Raw genomic sequence first — 19,370 nt, 5'->3', positions numbered from 1 at the left:
ATCTTTATATATTTGTCTCATTTATTCCTTCATTTAACATACATTTCTTTAGAGCCTACTGTGTGTCAAACACCATTCTAGGTGCTGGGGCGACAGCAGGGGCAAGGCAGACAAGTCTGTCTCTGCCTTCATGGAGCTTATATTCTTCTTTTATTTTTTGAGACAGGGTCTCACTCTGTCACCCAGGCTGGAGTGCAGTGGTGTGATCATAGCTTACTGCAGCCTCCAACTCCTGGGCTCAAGCAATCCTCCCATCTCAGCCTCCTGAGTAGCTGGGACTGTAGGTGTGCACCACCACTCCTGGCTAATTTTTAAATTTTTTGTAGACAGGGTCTTGCTTTGTTGCCCAAGCTGGTCTTGAACTGGCCTCAAGCAATCCTCCCACCCCAGCCTCCCAAAATGCTGGGATTACAGGAATGAGCCATTATACCTGGCCATGTAACTTGTGTTCTTGATGGAGGCACAAGTGTCTAGGCTGGTTGGGGGTACCCAGGAGATGGGAGGAAGGCTAAAATGTAAGAGCTAAGTCCTTGGACAAGGAAGAAGGGGTGGGATTCAGGGCACAAGTAGAGGAGGCAGTATCTGTTGGGATTGAGTTCAGTTCTTCTGAATGTAAGACTGTTAGACTGCCACTGATACCGTTTAATCTGCTTTTATTTCTTTGGCTATCTTCCAAATAGATTTACAAACAGTTCTGACTCTTTTTTTTTTGAAATGGAGTCTTGCTCTGTCGCCAGGCTGGAGTGCAGTGGCATGATCTCGGCTCATTGCAACCTCCGCCTCCCAGGTTCAAGCGATTCTCCTGCTTCAGCCTCCCGAGTAGCTGGGATTACAGGTGTCCGCCACCATGCCCAGCTAATTTTTGTAATTTTAGTAGAGATGGGGTTTCACCACTAGGATGGTCTTGATCTGTTGACCTTGTGATCCGCCTGTCTCGGCCTCCCAAAGTGCTGGGATTACAGGCGTGAGCCACCGCGCACAGCCCTGACTCTTAATCTTATTTTCCAAACCACTTTCTTTCTGTAATTCTTAAGTTGGCTAGTTCTTCTTCCTCAGAAAAATTAATATAAGACTGTTAGACTGCCACTGAAATCTGAACATGGATTTATTTAGCTAGGTTAGATTCTGCGGTGGGGGGATTAAGTAGCACACTCCTGATTGTGACTGTCTTCATGAAAAAAGAGGCACAACTATCAGCCAGCAGTAAGAAAGGGAGAGAGGCTGTTGGAGATTTGAAGAGAGAGGAATTGTAAGCAGTTTCTGGGACAGTGGAAGATGGAATTGAGAGGAGAAACATGGAATCTGTAAGATATAGAGAGCACCTATTTGAGATTTGTGTTGATAAAGGAAGACCATTCAGGACCATTTTGAGTTCTTCCTCAGCTGTGCTCTGCCACTCAGGCTGGCATGAGGTCATTGGAGAGTCAGCTGCGCCCAGGTGGACTTTCCAGTGGAGGGAGTGGGGGCATTTGTAGGGGAGGGACGGTGGTGTGAACCATGGAGTCTAGGCTGATGAAGAGCGAGGCAGCTGCTGCGAGCCGCGGGGAGGTGCTAGTATAAATGGATGGTTGGGGCATTGTTGTGGGAGGGTAAGTGGGTGGAAAACAGGAGGCATGGCTCTGAGAACAGGATACTGACGTCATGGTTTGAAGCTGGAGCAGGTGTTGGCAGTGACCACACTTAAGGTATGAGCAGCGAGTGGGTGCTTGAGTTGGGGTGAAGTAAAAGATGCGAAGTGAGGGTGGGAAGGTGACTGGTGGGGTATTGGAAGGATGATTTAGGCAGATGCTGGAGCCACTGAGAGTGACAACAAGAGTCATGGTGGCGCAGCGGAAGGCAGAGTAACCGTCAAGATCATTCATTGCAGCCTTGTTTGGAGGAACAAAAGCTTGAAGACAATCAAAATGTCCTTTCATAGAGGACTGTCTAAATCAATAAGGGCATATTCATTCAGGAGAATAAGATACAAGATACACAGCCTTTTAAAAAGAAAGAATGAGGGAGCTTTCAGTACTGGCATAAAGTAATCAAGATATTTTGTTAAATGAAAAAAGTGAAGTTAAGCAAAAAGTACTGTATCTAATATGCTACTATTTGTATAAAAATAAATAAAAAGGAAGAGATATGTATATATCTGCTCGTATGTACATAAAATGTCTCTGGAAGGCTATGTAAGAAACTGATAATGGTATTTATTGTTTTTGTGGAGGGTAGCTGGGTCACTGGAGGTCAAGAGTAAAACAGAAACTTCATGTAACCTTGAGCTTAGTGTACAGGAAAATCGTGGTGCAACTCCAGGGGCACCAGTTCCTTGTCGCTTTCAGGAATGAACACCACTGGTGTGGTTCAGTGGCCACATGGGGCTACATTGTTTATTGAAAACCAGAGAAAACAAAAAAGCTTGGCCGGTAGAGTTGGTTATTATTATTATTTTATTGACTTTTTTTTGGAGATGGAGTTTTGCTCTTGTCACCCAGGATGGAGGGCAGTGGCATGATCTCAGCTTACTGCAACCTCTGCCTCCCGGGTTCAAGTGATTCTCCGGCCTCACTCTCCCTAGTAGCTGGGATTACAGGCACGTGCCACCACACCTGGCTAATTTTTTTGTATTTTTAGTAGAGGTGGGGTTTCACCGTGTTGGCCAGGCTGGTCTCGAACTCCTGACTTCCAGTGATCCACCCACCTGGGCCTCCCAAAGTGCTGGGATTACAAGTATGAGCCACCGCGCCTGGCCTATTATTATTATTATATTTTGAGACGGAGTCTTCCTTTGTTGCCCAGGCTGGAGTGCAGTGGTGCGATCTTGCCTCACTGCAGCCTCTGCCTCCTGGGTTTAAGTGATTCGTCTGCCTCGGCCTCCCAAGTAGGTGGGATTATAGGCAACCTCCACCATGCCCGGCTAATTTTTGTATTTTTAGTAGAGCTTTCACCATGTTGGCCAGGCTGGTCTCGAACTCCTGACCTCGGCCTCCTAAAGTGCTGGGATTACAGCCCGCCTCGGCCTCCTAAAGTGCTGGGATTACAGGCATGAGCCACTGAGCCCAGCCTATTATTCTTTATCATATGTTTCTCGGAAAGCTTTTGTGTGTGTGTTTGTGTGTGTGTGTTAAAATAGAGATGCATTATAATGGTTATAATTATTTTAGTTTTACAGTCCTAAATTGTTCAACATTGGTTCTTCTCTGTGTTTTTCTTTAGACGCCCTCCTGCAAAACGGCCCAACTACGTTAAGCTTGGCACTCTGGCACCTTTCTGCTGTCCCTGGGAGCAGTTAACTCAAGACTGGGAGTCAAGAGGCCAGGCCCACGAAGAACCTTCTGTAGCTTCATCTCCAAATGGTAAGGAGAGTAAGCTAAGAAGATCTGAGGCGCCTTGTGCTCCCATGCCTAAAAAACCTCATCAGCCATCTGACGAAGTGGGCACATCCATAGAGCACCCCAGGGAGGCAGAAGAGGTAATGGATGCAGTGTGTCAAGAATCGCCAGGGCCCGCGAGCATCACAGACCAGGAGGCCAGTGAAAACCATGTTGCTGCCACGGGGAGTCAACTCTGTGTTCTCAGGTGAGTGTCGGTGACTTCTGGGTACATTCTGGATTATTTATTTTAATACTGAAGAGGCTACAGGATATAAGCATCATCGCTGTTTGTTTATGCAAAATCCAAGGGAATTTATAGACTTTCTGGAAGGGAAAGCCAGTCTTCCATATTTCATAGAGGGCTCAGGGAAACAGCTTAATAATGTTTGATGTAAGGAATGATGCTAATTGATGAAATGATTTACAATATTGTCATCAATAGATCTAAACCAAGGCAGTTTTTTTCTGACGTATTTTATGCAGTTTGAGCAAGAATTCTTTGCTTTAAGTCACCAAATTAGATTTTTTCTAGTTCCTTTTGAATCATATGGATTCGTAATAGAGTAGCAACCAGTTAGATGTAATATGGTCCTAACCAGAGAGGCTACCAGATACACTATGATGTCCTCTCAATATTGCTGCGGGCCAGGTTCTGCTTATCAACAACCCTGCATTCTGTGCTTTGCTCTGATTTTTTTTTTTTTTGTTTTGAGATGGAGTCTTGCTCTATCGCCCAGGCAGGAGTGCAGTGGTGTGATCTTGGCTCACTGCAACCTCTGCCTCCTGGATTCAAGCGATTCTACTGCCTCAGCCTCCCAAGTAGTTGAGACTACAGGTGCATGCCACCACGCTTGGCTAATTTTCACCATGTTGGTCAGGCTGGTCTCAAACTCCTTACCTCATATGATCCGCCCACCTCGGCCTCCCAAAACTGCTAGGATTACAGGTGTGAGCCACTACGCCCGGCCTGTGCTATGATTTTTAAAAAGTGCTTATCCCTCTAGTCTTGTGCTTACTTTTCCATATAGTACCCTCTTAATTTCCTATCATTCTTTCTTACTTTACATGCAACTATTGTCCCTTATAGTTCCTTTACTCATTAAAATCTTAGTGCCTGTTTATTTTCACCCTCACTGTGATTACAATCCTAGATTCTATTTCACTGTCTTGTTTTGCCTGCCTTCAACTTCTTAAACATTTAGTCCCTGAGTTTCAGAATGGCAAACACATAAAAAGAAAAATATCAGTACTAAAATGTCCTACAGTGTATTTCTAATTTTTAAAAAATTGTAGTTTTGATTCTTACATAGTATAAAAGAATCAAATTAATTCTAGCAATGTCTAATCTTCTGATTATATGTTTTTTTTTCTGGAACAAAATATCCTCAAACGTATGTCTCCAACTTCATGTAGGAGTAGAAAATTACTGAAGCAACTGTCAGCCTGGTGTGGGCCCAGTTCTGAGGACACTCGGGGAGCCCGGCGAGCTCCTGGCAGAGGCCAGCAAGGATTGACCAGAGAGGCCTGCCTGTCCATCTTGGGCCACTTCCCCAGGGCCCTGGTGTGGGTCAGCCTGTCCCTGCTCAGCAAGGGCAGCCCCGAGCCTCACACCATGATCTGCGTCCCAGCCAAGGAGGACTTCCTCCAGCTCCGTGAGGACTGGCATTACTGTGGGCCCCAGGAATCCAAACACAGTGACCCATTCAGGAGCAAGATCCTGGAACAGAAAGAGAAGAAGAAAAGGGAGAAGAGGCAGAAGCCGGGATGCGCCTCTTCTGATGGCCCGGCGTGGGAAGAGCCCGTGGCTGGGCAGGAAGCTCTGACTCTGGGGCTGTGGTCAGGCCCTCTGCCGCGTGTGACAATGCACTGCTCCAGAACTCTCCTAGGCTTTGTGACTCAGGGAGATTTTTCCATGGCTGTTGGCTGTGGAGAAGCCCTGGGGTTTGTTAGCTTGACAGGCTTGCTGGATACGCTGTCCAGCCAGCCGGCAGCGCAGAGGGGCTTAGTGCTACTGAGGCCTCCCGCCTCTCTGCAATATCGATTTGCGAGGATTGCTATTGAGGTGTGAACGTGCACTTATATCCCAGCAGGGCATAGATAATATGTTATTATTGTCTGCCAAGTTTCACATGTGGCGAGTCTGCTTCTGCTTCAAAACATCATGTGAAACTCCTTGGAAACAAGAATAAAAAATTATGTATTATGCAGATGATAAAATGTTTACATCATTCCAGTAGTGTCATTGATTTCCATCTTTCCCTGTCATTGCTGTAATACTTTTAAATTATTTGGCCAAAAGCTTTGTATTATGATCTCTTGGTCTGTGTAGTTGTGGCTGAAAATAATTGGAAGCTCTACAAGTTATCATCCCCCTTTTTTGTTAGGAACAAAGGGCTTGTCAGGTCTATTTGAAAAACCTTGTAGTCATGTGATAAGCAACAATAGATGTTTAATGATTTCACTGTTACAACAGAAGACAAGACAAGACGCTTGGCTTCTGTACATGAAATATGGGCCCCTGATGGGCCACATTCAATTCTGTACTGTGATTACCATGCTGAACAACTCAAAGGGAGAAATCATGGACAACTGATTGCTACTTGTTTTCAGGCAGGCAAAGTTTATGGCGACAGTGCTAGGCTGGAATTAGAAAGGAGGGGTCTATTACGTGGACTTCCTGACTCTTTGATCTCTTTGTTTTTGACCAACACATGATCCTACTAGTTACTTAATTTTTTTAAGTAAAAAAATTATTATTATTTTGTTTCTGCAAAGAATTTCTCAAAGCCATAGAGGAGCATTTCTCAGAATGTGTTCTATGAAATGTGTCACCCCAAAAAATAAGAGATTCCAAGGTCAGGTTGATATGGAAACTCTGGGTTAAAGTTAAGCATTTCTTTATGAAAGGACTTCTGGAAACTTCCATGTGATACTGTACATTGTGGATCTCCAGGAAGGGAATGATAGTGTATAGTATTTTCTAAATACTTTGATTCCTAAAGTTCTCTTACAAGGAGCACTTTGTAGGACCAGTGTTCTCAGGAGCGCACTTTGGGCAGCGTGGCTGTGTAGTGCATAGCTACCTCTGCAAGGTGATAACTAAGCCGGCAAGCTGCCTTTCAACATTCATGCAGTCACGTTGTCCACCTGAGATTCTCAACAGGGTATAAAAGAAAGGTCTTATCCTGCCCCACAGGAAGAGTGGGCTCAGTGTGACTTTTTTTCCATGAATGGAGAGACTCAGTGCTCATCTACTTTTAGTTGCCACATATGGCTCACTCATAGCCTTGGTCCTTAACTTTCCTGCCATAAATTTCTAGAAGAGCTTAAGCGGGATTTTTTCTAAAAATTGTAAATGTGCAGTCAGGCATTATTTTATGTAAATGCATTGGGTTTTTACTGTAGCGTTCGGCAGTAAATGGCTTTGGGGATGATGCGGTGGGGAGGGATACGGCAGGTGGTACAGTAGTCAGAAAGTACCTGCCACCAGTGAGATGTCTGATGCTTTGCCTCTCACCATGCCTCTGAATGTCTTTGGATCCAACCCAGATGAGACCGAGAAAAACCAGTGTAACTACGTGGCGCCTGTAAACAGAATAAATGAAAATGTCAGCTGATGTTCAGTTGTGAATATTTATTGGACCATTCCTTATTTGTTTTCTGGGCTCTCAGTTACGTCATTTGTGGCTGAGCTCACTCGATGACAGAAGTCTGAGTGTGCTGCGTGGTCACCTAACCACCTTCTGTGCAGCCCTGCCCTCATTATAGAGGACAGGGCACGTTTGCAGCCACTCTGCCTTGTGGGTGGTAGATCAAAGAGCTGTGCACCAGAAAGATAGACTAGTATTTCCCAAAATGTATTCCTGGGAGCACTAGTCCCTGCAGCTGTTCCTGGAGAAAAGTGTTCTATGGCTAAATAAATTTGGGAAAAGCTATATATGGTATCCTCCTATTGCAATTCACAATGAATAATTGTATAGTCAAAGCTCTGCAAAGCTCTTTAGGAAAGAAATCTGTCTTTCAGACTCCCACACACGTACCTTTTTTGGTTTTTGCATACCTATTGTCCAGAGAAAACTAGTTTCACAGAAGATACTTTGAAAAACTAACAGAATCTGCAGAGGCAGTAAAGAATCCGTGTTCCTTGTGAAAAAGACTGATGGGGGAATGGCTTACTTTCCGGCAGCTGAATTGATGAGCATGTTGATCTTGATCCTTCTAAGTGCCTGCCATGCTGTACTAGAGCCGCGTAGCTACCAAATAAGTACAATGTGGCCCTTGTCCTCTTGTTGAGGGAGCAATGCTTTTAGGGTTCTTGAAGCATCCTGACCAACATGGTGAAACCCCATCTCTACCAAAATTACAAAATCATCTGGGCGTGGTGGCACATGCCTGCCATCCCAGCTACTTGAGAGGCAACCAGAGTGAAACTCTATCTCAAAAAACAAACAAAAAAAAGGTAAGAGTTGTGAGCTGAACACTTATAGACCAGCTATGCACTTAAGTTCTGTAAGAAACAATGGATTCTTTTTGGTATTTGCTCTAGTAACATTGGTCATATCAGTCATCCATATTCATCATAAAACAATTAGGAAATGAAGATAAGCAACAACAATAACAAAATTTGAATCACCTGGATTTTCACCAGCCAATGTAACTAGCTACCTTCTGGTATGTATCCTAGATGTTAAGATGTATGTGGATAGCTTTCTTTTAATAACGTAAGCCATTGCTTATGTAAACAGTTATACCATACAAGTGCAGCAAAGTGCATATTACCAGTTTTTTTTGTTGGTGCTTGACTGGCAAGAGCTTTAAGGATAATGCTCCTTTTTTTTTTTTTTTTTTAAATGGGAATTTACTAGGTAACCACCCATCATGTACTAAATGTAGCATTGCCGTCTTGGTGGCCACATGCCTTGCGTGAGTTCTTTCTTCCCAGCCAGTGGGAGGTGACGGGGGCAGTTGACTGCTATATGGAATCCCTTGTAGTCTTAACTGGCCTACTCATAACCAGCTGATCTGAGGCCTGGGGAACACAGAGATAGATCCAGGACTGAGCTGCATTAGCAGAGAATACAAAGCCTGTAGCAATTGTGGGCCACTCAAGCAGCAACCCGTTACACAGCGGTTCTGGTTATTGTAGACCTCCTGAGGACATAGAGGAATACAGGTGCTGCCTTTTCTTTGGCAACAGCAGCTTCCAGTCTTGGCTGCATTTTTAAAAATTAATTAATATATTTATTTATGACAGAGTCTCACTCTGTCTGCCCAGGCTGAAGGGCAGTGGTGCGATCTTCTCTCACTGCAACCTCCGCCTCCCAGATTTATGCAATTCTTCTGTCTCAGCCTCCCGAGTAGCTGGGATTACAGGTACATGCCACCATACCCGGCTAATTTTTGTATTTTTTTAGTAGAGACGAGGCTTCACTATGTTAGCCAGGCTGGTCTCAAACTCCTGACCTCAAGTGATCTGCCCACCTTGGCCTCCCGAAGTGCTGACTTTACAAATGTGAGCCATCCCGCCCGGCCTTTGGCTGCATTTTAGAATCATCCAACAGCCCAAGCCGCAGCCCAGAAATCAGTCTTGGGCTGGGCCCAAGGATCAGTATTTTTGAGCTCCCCAAGCCATTGTGATGTGCTGCTCAGCTGAGAATCGCCGCCTTAGGAGGTCTGGCTCTTGGACCCTCTGCACCTTGGGGAAGTGTGACTGAGTAACAAGGCCGTGGAAACCCAAGAACTCCCGGGCCTATGGCAGGCCTGCTTGCCATTATGAAAAAGTACGTTTCTGCAAAGTCAGCTCACAGGGTCCGTTGACTGCATTGTGAAGCGTCCAGGTGGGAACGTAATGAGAGCGTAGTGTCGAGGGCTGGGGTGGTCCAGAGTGGGGGCTTCCACCTGGGGAAGAGGCCTGGTCTTGAAAAAGGAAACAGCCTCATTACTTGTGTAGCCTTCTCTACCTGAGAATATCAAATAGGTGTCTTGTTTTTCTCTTGATGAGTATCCTTCCAGATCAGCTGTTCTCAGCCTTGGCTGCACATGGGAGTCACCTGCAGGCTTTCAAAGCACCGGTGCCCAGGGCCCACCCTCCTGGGATGGAGCTTTAACTGGTCAAGGGTGTGAGCTAGACTTGGGGGGTTTTAACAGCTCCCAGATGATTTGCAGCCAAGGTTGAGAACCACTCTTCCAGACTTTAAAAATAAACTTCCAACGTAAGTAATTAAAGATGCAGCTTATCAGTAATGGGGACCCTGAAGCAGGGTGTGGGGAGCAGATGCAGCTGTCTTAAGGGGCACACAGCTGTGACCCATGGCCCTGGTAGGGGCCTGCTGGAGTTGAGCACGTGGCCAAGTTCCTATCAAGGCATTTTCCCTTTCCCCGTGTTTTGAAAATTTAATCAGATATTGTTCTGGAGAAGCCCACCCTAACCATTTGTGTGCTTTCACTTGAGGAAATGTTTACAAACATGGAACTTCCCTCGTTTCTCTCTCCAGTCCCACTGCACCCCTCTGGCCTCACCCACTGGGCTCTGAACATGCTGGCCTCAGCTCCTTGAACAGCCAAGCTCTTAGCTCCTCCACGATTGTCCACGTGGAGAGGCTTTCTCTGCCCACCATTTATTTTATTTTATTTTTTATTTTTTGAGACAGGGTCTTGCTCAGTCTCCCAGGCTGGAGTGCAGTGGTGTGAACATGGCTTACTGTTGCCTTGACCTCCCAGGCTCAATTGATCCTCCTCCCTCAGCCTCCTGAGTATCTGGGAGCCACACATGCGTGCCAACACACCCAGCTACTTTTTGTATTTTTTTTTTTTTGAGACAGTCTCGCTCTGTTGCCCAGGCTAGAGTGCAGTGGCATGATCTCAGCTCACTGTAGCCTCTGTCTCCTGGGTTCAAGTGATCCTCCCACCTCAGCCTCCTGAGTAGCTGGAATTACAGGCAGGTGCCACCATACCTGGCTAATTTTTGTATTTTTGTAGAGACAGGCATCTCACTATGTTGCCCGGGCTGGTCTTGAACTCCTGACCTCAAGTAATTCGCCCGCCTGGGGCTCCCAAAGTGTTGGGATTATAGGTGTGAGCCACCGCACTGGGCTTGTCAATACTACTTAAAATAGCCTCTTCCTGCTTACATTACTCTATATCACACAATGGGTTTATTTCCTGACATCACAATATAAAACAATTAATTCTTTTGTTGTTTACATGTTTATTGTCTAGTCTATTAGAATATGAGCCTCATGAAGGTGAGACCATGTCTTGTTTAATTAGTGTTGCACCCCTGGTGATGGCACAATGCTTAACCCATAACTTGTATTTAATACATTTTTGTTGAATTGATGCATTAATCAAAAAGGGTGTATTAAACTTTACAGTTAATACTCTTTGTAATGAACAAAGGAATCCACTAGGTGGTGCTAAGACCTCATGAACAAACAGCCCACTCTGGAAAAGACATCAGCTGAAAGCACAGTTCAATGGTCTATGTCCTTGGACTGGGAGAGTTTATGAGGTCACTTATCAATAAACATTCCCCCCTTTTGGGGCAGACTCATACTAACAGAATCTTAGTTTGAAAAGGATTTGTGATTTTTAAAGAGGTGCCTAGAAAAGGAATAACTTTAGGGTGGGCGTGGTGGCTCACACCTGTAATCCCAGCTGCTCAGGAGACTGAGGCAAGAGAATCGCTTGAACCTGGGAAGCGGAGGTTGCAGTGAGCCGAGATGGTGCCGCTGCACTCCAGCCTGGGTGACAGAGTGAGACTCCATCCAAAAAAAAAAAAAAAAAAAAAAGGAATAACTTTAAAAGCTTTATCCAAAGAATGAATCCCATCCACATTATCCCCAGGAAGTCTACCCCTCTCCATCACAAGCTGAATGCCTCTGACGATGGGGAGCTCATAACTTCACCAGGAGACGCCATCTCCTCTTTGGCAGCATACCGATGGGTGATATGGCCCTTCAGTTCCAGGTCAGTCCTATCTCCTTGCATTCTTTACATCAGCTAACAATGAGAACCACCCGTTTATTTTTATGAGGTTGGTTTTTAACCTTTACTCCAGGCCAAATAAGCCTTGTTTCTTTAGCTTTCCTTCTCTTGTTTCCAACGTCGCACAGAGGACCTTAAATTATTTTTTGGACACAACATAATTTGTTGTCAGAACCCTGCACAGCTGCAGTGAGCCTCAGGCAGGGGCTGCAGCTTCAGGGAGAGCCTCTGGTGTTCTGGGTCACTGTGGGCCGGCGGTCTCTGAAGTCTGCAGCCTCCTCCTTCCTCCTTGTTCTGCAGGATTTAGCCACTACCACTGGAGGGCATGGGTTAGCCACGTTTTTCTCTAAAACAAAGCCTGGCATGGCTTTCGTGCAGGAAGGCTGGGAAAGTGAACTAGGGAAGGAGGAAAGCCTATCCAAGTATGCATTGTGAGCTGGTTACCCTTGGAGGCAACTGGGGCTCCATCCCTCTGGGGACAGTCTGATGAACGGAGTGCTTTGTCTACAGGAGGCCCGGGACAGGAAAATCTTTATTTACCAGCTCCCATTTCTATCGCCCAAGGGTTCCCCTAGGGACTGTTCATTTCCGCCAGATTTGCACAGGTGCTAGAATGGCTGGGCCTGCTCAGTGAGCATCTCACAGAAGGCAGGACGAGAAGCCCCAGGGGCAGAAGACTAGGGGCGGCTAAGACAAGGTGCCCTTGGCCTACACCTGTGCTCAGCTGTAGCAAGGGCTGAGCACAAAGTGGGTCAAAGGAATGAGAGACAGGATAGGTGTTCAGCACAGGGCCCTCAGAAGACAGGGTGATTATTTCCCGTTGCAACTTGTGGAGCCACATTTCTGTGTGTGTGTGTGTGTGTATATATGTGTGTGTGTGTGTACTGTATACACAGGGTGGAGGGGTGTCTGGAGCCACATTTCTGTGTGTGTGTGCACATGCACACTTGTATATACAGGGTGGAGGGGTGTCAGGGAGGGCCTCATGCGCACCCTGGAACACATGCCAGAGGTTGGCACGTAGACTCTAAAGTTGATCTTGCCAAAGAGTGGGGTAGTTACGGTTCAGCTGCCCAGCAAGCCCTCGGTCCCAGGGGCCCGTGCAGAGTTCTAGTTCCCACTGCACACCTGCAATGATCACTAGGAAACAAGCCCCAAGACTGTTGTCTGGTAAGAAAATGACCAAGTGGAGATTCTGGGGCTGACTTTGAAACCAGCTTTCCAGCTTTACCATCATTCTTAGTTTTTTTTTTTTTTTTTGGTTTTTGGGGGTTGTGGGGAGAGTCTTGCTCTGTTGCCCAGGCTGCAGCAGTGGCACAATCTTGGCTTACTGCAACCTCCGCCTCCTGGGCTCAAGGAGTCTTCCTGTGTCAGCCTCCCGAGTGGCTGGGACCATAGGCACGAGCCACTATGCCTGGGTAATTTTTGTATTTTTTGTAGAGACAGGGTTTTGCCATGTTGCCCAGGCTGGTCTCAAACTCCTAACTCAAGCAATCCTCTTGCCTTGGCCTCCCTCCAAAGGGCTGAGATTACTATCATTCTTGATCAATTAGCTTGCAGCTTCCTTTCAGCTCAGCTCCCACCCACGTCATTTTTTTATCTTTCAACTCAGCAGTTCTCCTCTCGACTTCCCTTATATCTGCTCCTCAGTTTATCTGTTTCTCAGTCAAGTGAGGGAGGTTGGAGAACAGTCTGGACACTTCAAGTATGGTTTTAGGACCAGCAGCATCAGCAACAGAAATGCAGAATCCCAGGCCCCATTCAGATCTGGAATAGAATCTGAATTTGTACAAGATCACCAGGTGGTTTGCATGCACAGGAAAGGTTCAGGAGCAGTGGGCCAAGTCGGTGGTTTCCAAACCTCATTATCATCAGAGCACTTGGGGAGCTTACTAAACTCACAAATGTCTTAGTGTCAGCCCCGAGAGATTCCAGCCCAACTAGGTCTGTAGGGCGGCCCTGAAACCTGTGGTTTTTATTAGGCTCCCTGTGTGATTTCATGGGATCATGTTTGAGAATCACCAGGAAAGATACTCTTTTGAATTTTTTGTCCACTTGTAAGTTTTGATATTTTTGCCAGAATTGACTGTTCACAAATTTGAATGTCACTCTTTTTGGGTGTTATGAATTAGGGCATAAAGGTTTAATTTTTTTTTTTTTTAACATTGAGATCTGAATCACTGTAGGCCTTTTCCTTCTTTCTCTCTTTCTTTCCTTTCCTTTTCTTTTTTTAAACAGTGAGGCCTAGCTTCTGGTTGCTGAATATTGAATATTCTGGTCAGGAACTTGTCTTTCTTCTAACATCTAGCAGCTGCCCCTTTACGTAACTTCTGGGTATTTCACATGCCCTGTAAGCTCCCACGGCATCACACTTCTGCAGGGACATATAAGTTCTGCTGGAGCCTGGGATGGCATTTTGCCGCCCTCATTCAGCCGCTAGGCGCTGGAGGGGATGTTTCTGAGACACCCTGTCCTGACTGTCTGTGTGGCTATTGACAGATGAGGCCTGGGGGAACTGCAGAAGGCGGTCAGAGTGTGTTTTCTTCTGGTCTCAGCATCTTGGGGCCATTCCTGTCCCGATGCGTCACCCCACGCAAGCCTGAGTGATTTTCAAGAAAGTAACCTCGATCCTTTGCCCTGGGAGCCTTGGCTGGGGCATCTGGAGGCAGCCCCCCATGGCTGGGCATCATAAGGGGAGAAAAACCTGCCGGATGGGGCACTAACTGGCTGCAGGGAGCACGGGGCACTTCCAGGTGAGCAGAGAGAGGATGAAGACCTCAGAGGTACCCCCACCAAGCTGAGGTGTTAGAACATATTGGAGGCTCCAAACCAATAGAAAGCCCTTAGAAGGTCCTCCTGAAGTGGCAGGTCCCCTGCAAAGCCTAAGTAAGTGTCTTCTCCCATACATTTCCTTTTTGAGTCACTAATTGTTTTCTGCCTGTGAGGTGCTGTAGAGCTCTCTTTGCGGAGCTGGGAGAAAAGGTAGAAATTTCTTCTTACCCAGGGCAGAGCATGGCTCCCACAAACACTTGTCACTGGCTCAGGGGCACCCCCTCACGCGAAGCAAGTGACAGCCAAGGGGTAGCTGGCCTTCAGCATGGGGCCAACATCACTCACAGAACTGCCTGGCTCTGCCCCTCCACCCAGAGGCCAGGGGCGGGGGTGGCTGCGGTCTGGGCCTCCACCTCACTCCCAGGCAGAATCTGCGGATCCTCCCCTAAGTCTGGAGGGCACTGGGGAGTGACTGGAGGGGAGTGTCTGTCCCTACTGTGGTGACCACAGAGTCAAGCTGGGAACAGGGACAGCTAGGGTTCCCCAGACGCCAGCATGAGACCCCCTTCCTCATAGTTACCAGTGCTTCCTCAGCCTCCGTCTCCCTGAGCGTGAAGAAAACACAGTTGTTCCACCAGCGTGGCATTTGGAATGGCTTTTAACATTTTCAAGGGCTTTAATCAGTCATTAGGAACAGAAGACAGGGACGCTGACCGAGTCTTCCCTACATAGGCTCCGACTTGCCTCAGGCAGCTAAAGGGCAACAACAGCTCCCCGCTTTGGGGCCACGTGAAGAGTGTCGAGGATTTTGACCCTTGGTCTGGCACAGGAATCTGGTCTTTCTCATCCTGACGTTTTCCTCGGAAAGATGGCCCTGGAGTCCTGATAGATTTATTTCATTTGTTTTTCTCTCTCTTTAATTCTGCCCTGATATGTTGCTGTTATTTTCAACTAGAGCACCACCCAAGCCATTCATCTTCGCCTAGTTAGGCGGCTATGAAAGGCCCGTGATTACGTCTACCGATTGACCCGCTCTTGTTTGAAACATCAGCCAAAAGCAAAACAATGAAACATAGGCACACAGCCGTCCCGCACCCAGAAAGGCGTGGGTACACCCCACCGGCGCTCTCCTCTCAGCTGAGAGGTGGCAGGGAGCAGTGACCTCTCCTCCCACTCTGCCCTGGGTCAGCCTTTGGAGCCTCGGCAGGTTGAATTTTTTTAATCTGGCTAGCAAACGGCCAGGCTCCCCGCCCACAGGGCTCTGCGCCTGCGGAGCTCCTGGCCCTGCGTGCAGCATTTTGGGCACAGTGATTCAGTCCCCACTGGGGATTAATGCTAATCTCCTGTTCACATGATCAAGTTAAGAGTTATTCTTTCCATCTGTCACGCGCCGGGGCACAGTTCTGGGTCCTTTCTTCCTCCTCGGAGGTCTCTGAGGCCAAATGGTGACACCCCTTGGCCATGGATGTCCACAGAGTGGTAGTGGGCAGCTTCCCCACACAGCACCTGAAAAGCAGGGGGGAGGGACTGGTGTGGGGCTGAAAGGCCCCGGAGCAGGCATCTTGACCCACCCTCTCCCTCATTTTGTCAAGGAGGAAACTGAGTCCCAGAGAGGGGGTATCACGTGTCCAAAGTCAGCCAGTCACACCACTGCGTCACAGCAGGACCAGAACCAGAGCCCAGACCTCCTAACAGTGCTGGGTGCTTCTCAGGACAAACTTTTTGTCTTTTTAGTTTTTTGTTTGTTTTGTTTTGTTTTTTCTTGAGACAGAGTCTCACTCTGTTGCCCAAGCTGGAGGGGAGTGGCACAGTCTTGGCTCACTGCGACCTCTGTCTCCTTGGTTCATGCAATTCTCATGTCTCAGCCTCCCGAATAGCTTGGATTACAGGCTAGCACCACCACACCCAGCTAATATTTGTATTTTTAGTAGAGACGGGGTTTCACCATGTTTTTTAGTTTTTTTGATGTGGTTTGTACAGATGGGGGTCTTGCTATGTTGTCCAGGCTGGTCTCCAACTCCTGGACCTCAAGGGATTCTCCCGCCCTCAGCCTCTAACTGTGCCTGGCTGAACTTTTTGAATAAAGCATTTTTTTTCCCTCCTGCAGAAAGAGGGTCTGAAAAGAGCAGTTTGCTGTCTTGGACTTGCACTGTGTCTCCTCTCTCTTCTCTCTTTTGACCTTCCCAGTTTTTCCTCAGCATTCTGCCCTCTGCATCTTCTTTCAGGGGGCTCCTGGAATGTTGGCAAGCACCAAAAGGCTCCGCTTCAAGCCCATCGTTCCCTGGCTGAAAGACCTCAGGCCAGTCCCTTCCACTCTCTGAGCCTCAGTGTACTTGTCAATACAATGGAAATATTAATGTTTACCTCACTAACCTGAAGCAAGACTCTGATGGAGTAACAGAAGCATAGGTGCTTTGAATTTTTATTTGTTGAACACTTGCTATGTGCCAGCCATGGAGCCTTAGCTTATTTTATATGAATTATGTCTTTTAATACAGTGATTCTGGGTTCTATCATCCCCATTTTATAGAGAGGGAAACTGAGGCCCGGTGGGGTGAAGTAGCTCTGCAGGATCTGAGCTAGGGAGTGGTTGGGTTGGGCTCAAACCCCTCTCTGCCAGCATTCTTTACCAGCATGCGCTTCGGTAAGGGGTTAACGCGTCCTGTCTTTGTCCCTTTCTCTCACGTGTGGCTTGAATTCTCATTGTCACCTCCCACTCATAATCTGACAAGCGGGGCTTAGGATGTCAGGACCCAAATAACCGTGGTGAAGCAGTGCCTGGACATTGTCGGAGACTTTATAGAGGGAAGAAGGTGGGCTGAGGATTCCAGCCCTGGAAGGGGTGACAACGGCGGGAGAGCGGGGCTCCACGGCACTGTCCGGGAAGGTGCAGTTGCCAGGTGTGACCGCGGGGTGGCGCGGTGCACCGGCGCTCGAGTTCGCAGACTTCCCTGGAGAGAAACCTCCGTGCAGCTCAGCAGGGGCTGACGTGGATGCCACCCTGGGGTGGGTATTCAGTTTTGTTTGTTCCAAACTGCAGCCCAGCATGAGACCTGTGTTCCTTTCCATCCAGCAGGCGTTTGTGGGGACTCCAGGCGCAGCCCAGGCCCTTGGCTCAGGGAACCCAGGGGGCTACATGACCAGGTCTGTTTCTGCCTCTGGGAGCGCACATTCACTTGGGGGACAGTGGCAGACGCCCCCACACACGCTCCCTTCTAGATGAATACGAAGAAAGCAGGGCATTTTGCCATAGCCTTAAAAAAGAAAAAGCTCGCATTTTCTGTGTCGAGAGTAAATGAGACCTTCACGCTTTCCCAGACCCTCCTATCCCTGGAGCCACTCAGAGTGACCCAGCCTCAACAGAATGTGGCGTCTGAGAATCCCAGGGCTTCCTTGAAGGTTCTAAAAACTTGCTACACACATCCACCATTCATAACCAGTCCCCTCCCCATCTCCCCTGGGGCACCCTGGCTCATTTAACCGGGCAAGCTCTACTTCTTCCTCAAAATGCTGCTCGTCCCACCCTTTTATAGTGTAGCGTTTCCTGAATCCCTGGGAATGAAACTTGGTGTGTATATGCTCCCGCTCCCGGAATTGTGCATTTACCATGTATGTCAGTTTCCGCATCTGCCCTGCAAGAACAAAATGTCCCTGAGGACAGGGTCCCTGGGCTTGTATCCCCAGCACCTGACACAGGGCCAGGCTAGTAGAGTGTGCTTATTAGGCGCTTGTCCAATTTTAAAAATTGATACATAGTATTTTTGCATATTTATGGGATACATATGCTATTTTGCTACATGCATAGAATGTGTAACGATCAAGATCAAGTCGGGGTATTTGCGTTATCCATCACCTCGAGTATTTATCATTTCAATGTGTTGAGAACATTTCAAGTCCTTACTTCTAGCTCTTTTGAAACAAATATAGAATACATTGTTGTTTACTGCAGTTACCCCACACTACTTGGAGAATGCACACATGATTTTTAAGTTATTACCTAATTCAGTTCTAACAAAAACCCTATGTACTTGCTATTATCTACATTATTATTACTATTTTTTTAATCCCAGAAGATTATCTGCATTATTTTATCTGCATTATTTATATAGGCAATGCTAGTTGCTGCAAAAGAGAGACCCTGAAATCTCAAGGGCTTAACACACTCAGAGGTTCTACCTCACATCGCAGCCTGTGGGAGTTGGGCAGCCTTCTTCCATCTTCATGCTACTTCATCTAGAATGCATGTCTCTAAGCCTCCTGGTTTAGTTTGCTTGAGCTGCTGTAACAAAATACTATGGACTGGGTGGCTTAAACAACAGACATTTATTTCTCACAGTTCTGGAGGCTGGGAAGCCCAAGATCAAGGTGCCAGTAAATGTAATTCCTAGTGAGGGCCCTCTTCCTGGGTTGCAGGTGTCCTCACATGGCTGAATGAGAGAAGACTCTGGTCTTGCTTTCTCGTCTTACAAGAGCACTAATCCTGTCATGGGCCCTACCCACTCTTCTCATCATGGGGCCCTACCCTCATGACGTCATCTACACCTAATTACCTTCCAAAGGCCCCACCTCCAAATGCCATCACATTGCAGGTCAGGGCTTCAGTGTGTGAATCTTAGGGGACACAAACATTTAGTTCATGACAGCTGCCACTACAAGGGCATGTGGGCACTAAGTTGCCCCAGCCAGAAGTCACTTCTGTTCACAATTCATTGTCCAAAACTAGCCATACTGCCCCAACATAAAGACCAGGGGGACTGAGAAACATAAGAAGCACAGGCATAGTGGGTGGGCGCCATCCAATTCTGCCACGAAGCCACGCACACCTGTGCATACCTGCCCGTATCGACAAATGCACACGTATCCACATACATATACATACACAAGGGTACATACCTATCAATCATGCCTGAACACATGTAATAAGTACTACAATGACCTACACAGACACACGGAGTCTGCAGAACATCATGTGTCCAACAAAAAGCACATGCAAAATAATCCCCATGTGAGAAGGGCTGCATTTCTTAAAGGAGATTTTTTTTTTCACCATTATTGGCAAAGTTGTATGCTTAGGACTGAAAAAAAAAAGATGTTTTTGGAGAAAACTTAAAGAACAGCAGGCAAAAGCAATGGCAACAAAAAAGAGATGATAATGTTCTCTCTGTTTTTGAGGATAATAGAGTTCTGGAGGCAAGCAGTTCTTGGGCGGTTCACTTAGACAGCAGCGAGACATAATCTTTTCAAGATTTCCCTTGA

General features: G+C 47.0%; 1 protein-coding gene across 2 annotated transcripts in view; it reads left to right on the top strand.

The window, feature by feature from the left end:
- Window positions 1-6,979, top strand: part of LOC113219522 (ribonucleases P/MRP protein subunit POP1-like) — a 44,027-nt gene extending 37,048 nt beyond the window's left edge. For both annotated transcript variants that reach the window (XM_026454965.1, XM_023184012.3), the window contains exons 15-16: window positions 3,199-3,561; window positions 4,770-6,979. In XM_026454965.1, coding sequence (XP_026310750.1) covers window positions 3,199-3,561; window positions 4,770-5,424 — 1,018 coding nt within the window. In that variant the 3' untranslated portion in view covers window positions 5,425-6,979. The remainder of the gene's footprint in view (window positions 1-3,198; window positions 3,562-4,769) is intronic.
- The last annotated feature ends 12,391 nt before the right edge of the window (window positions 6,980-19,370 follow it).

The sequence above is a fragment of the Piliocolobus tephrosceles genome, chromosome 7 (genome assembly GCF_002776525.5).
Source record: "Piliocolobus tephrosceles isolate RC106 chromosome 7, ASM277652v3, whole genome shotgun sequence".
NCBI classification, from domain to species: domain Eukaryota; kingdom Metazoa; phylum Chordata; class Mammalia; order Primates; family Cercopithecidae; genus Piliocolobus; species Piliocolobus tephrosceles.
Note: the sequence above shows the minus strand (reverse complement) of the source record. Positions and strands in the feature narration are given on the sequence as shown.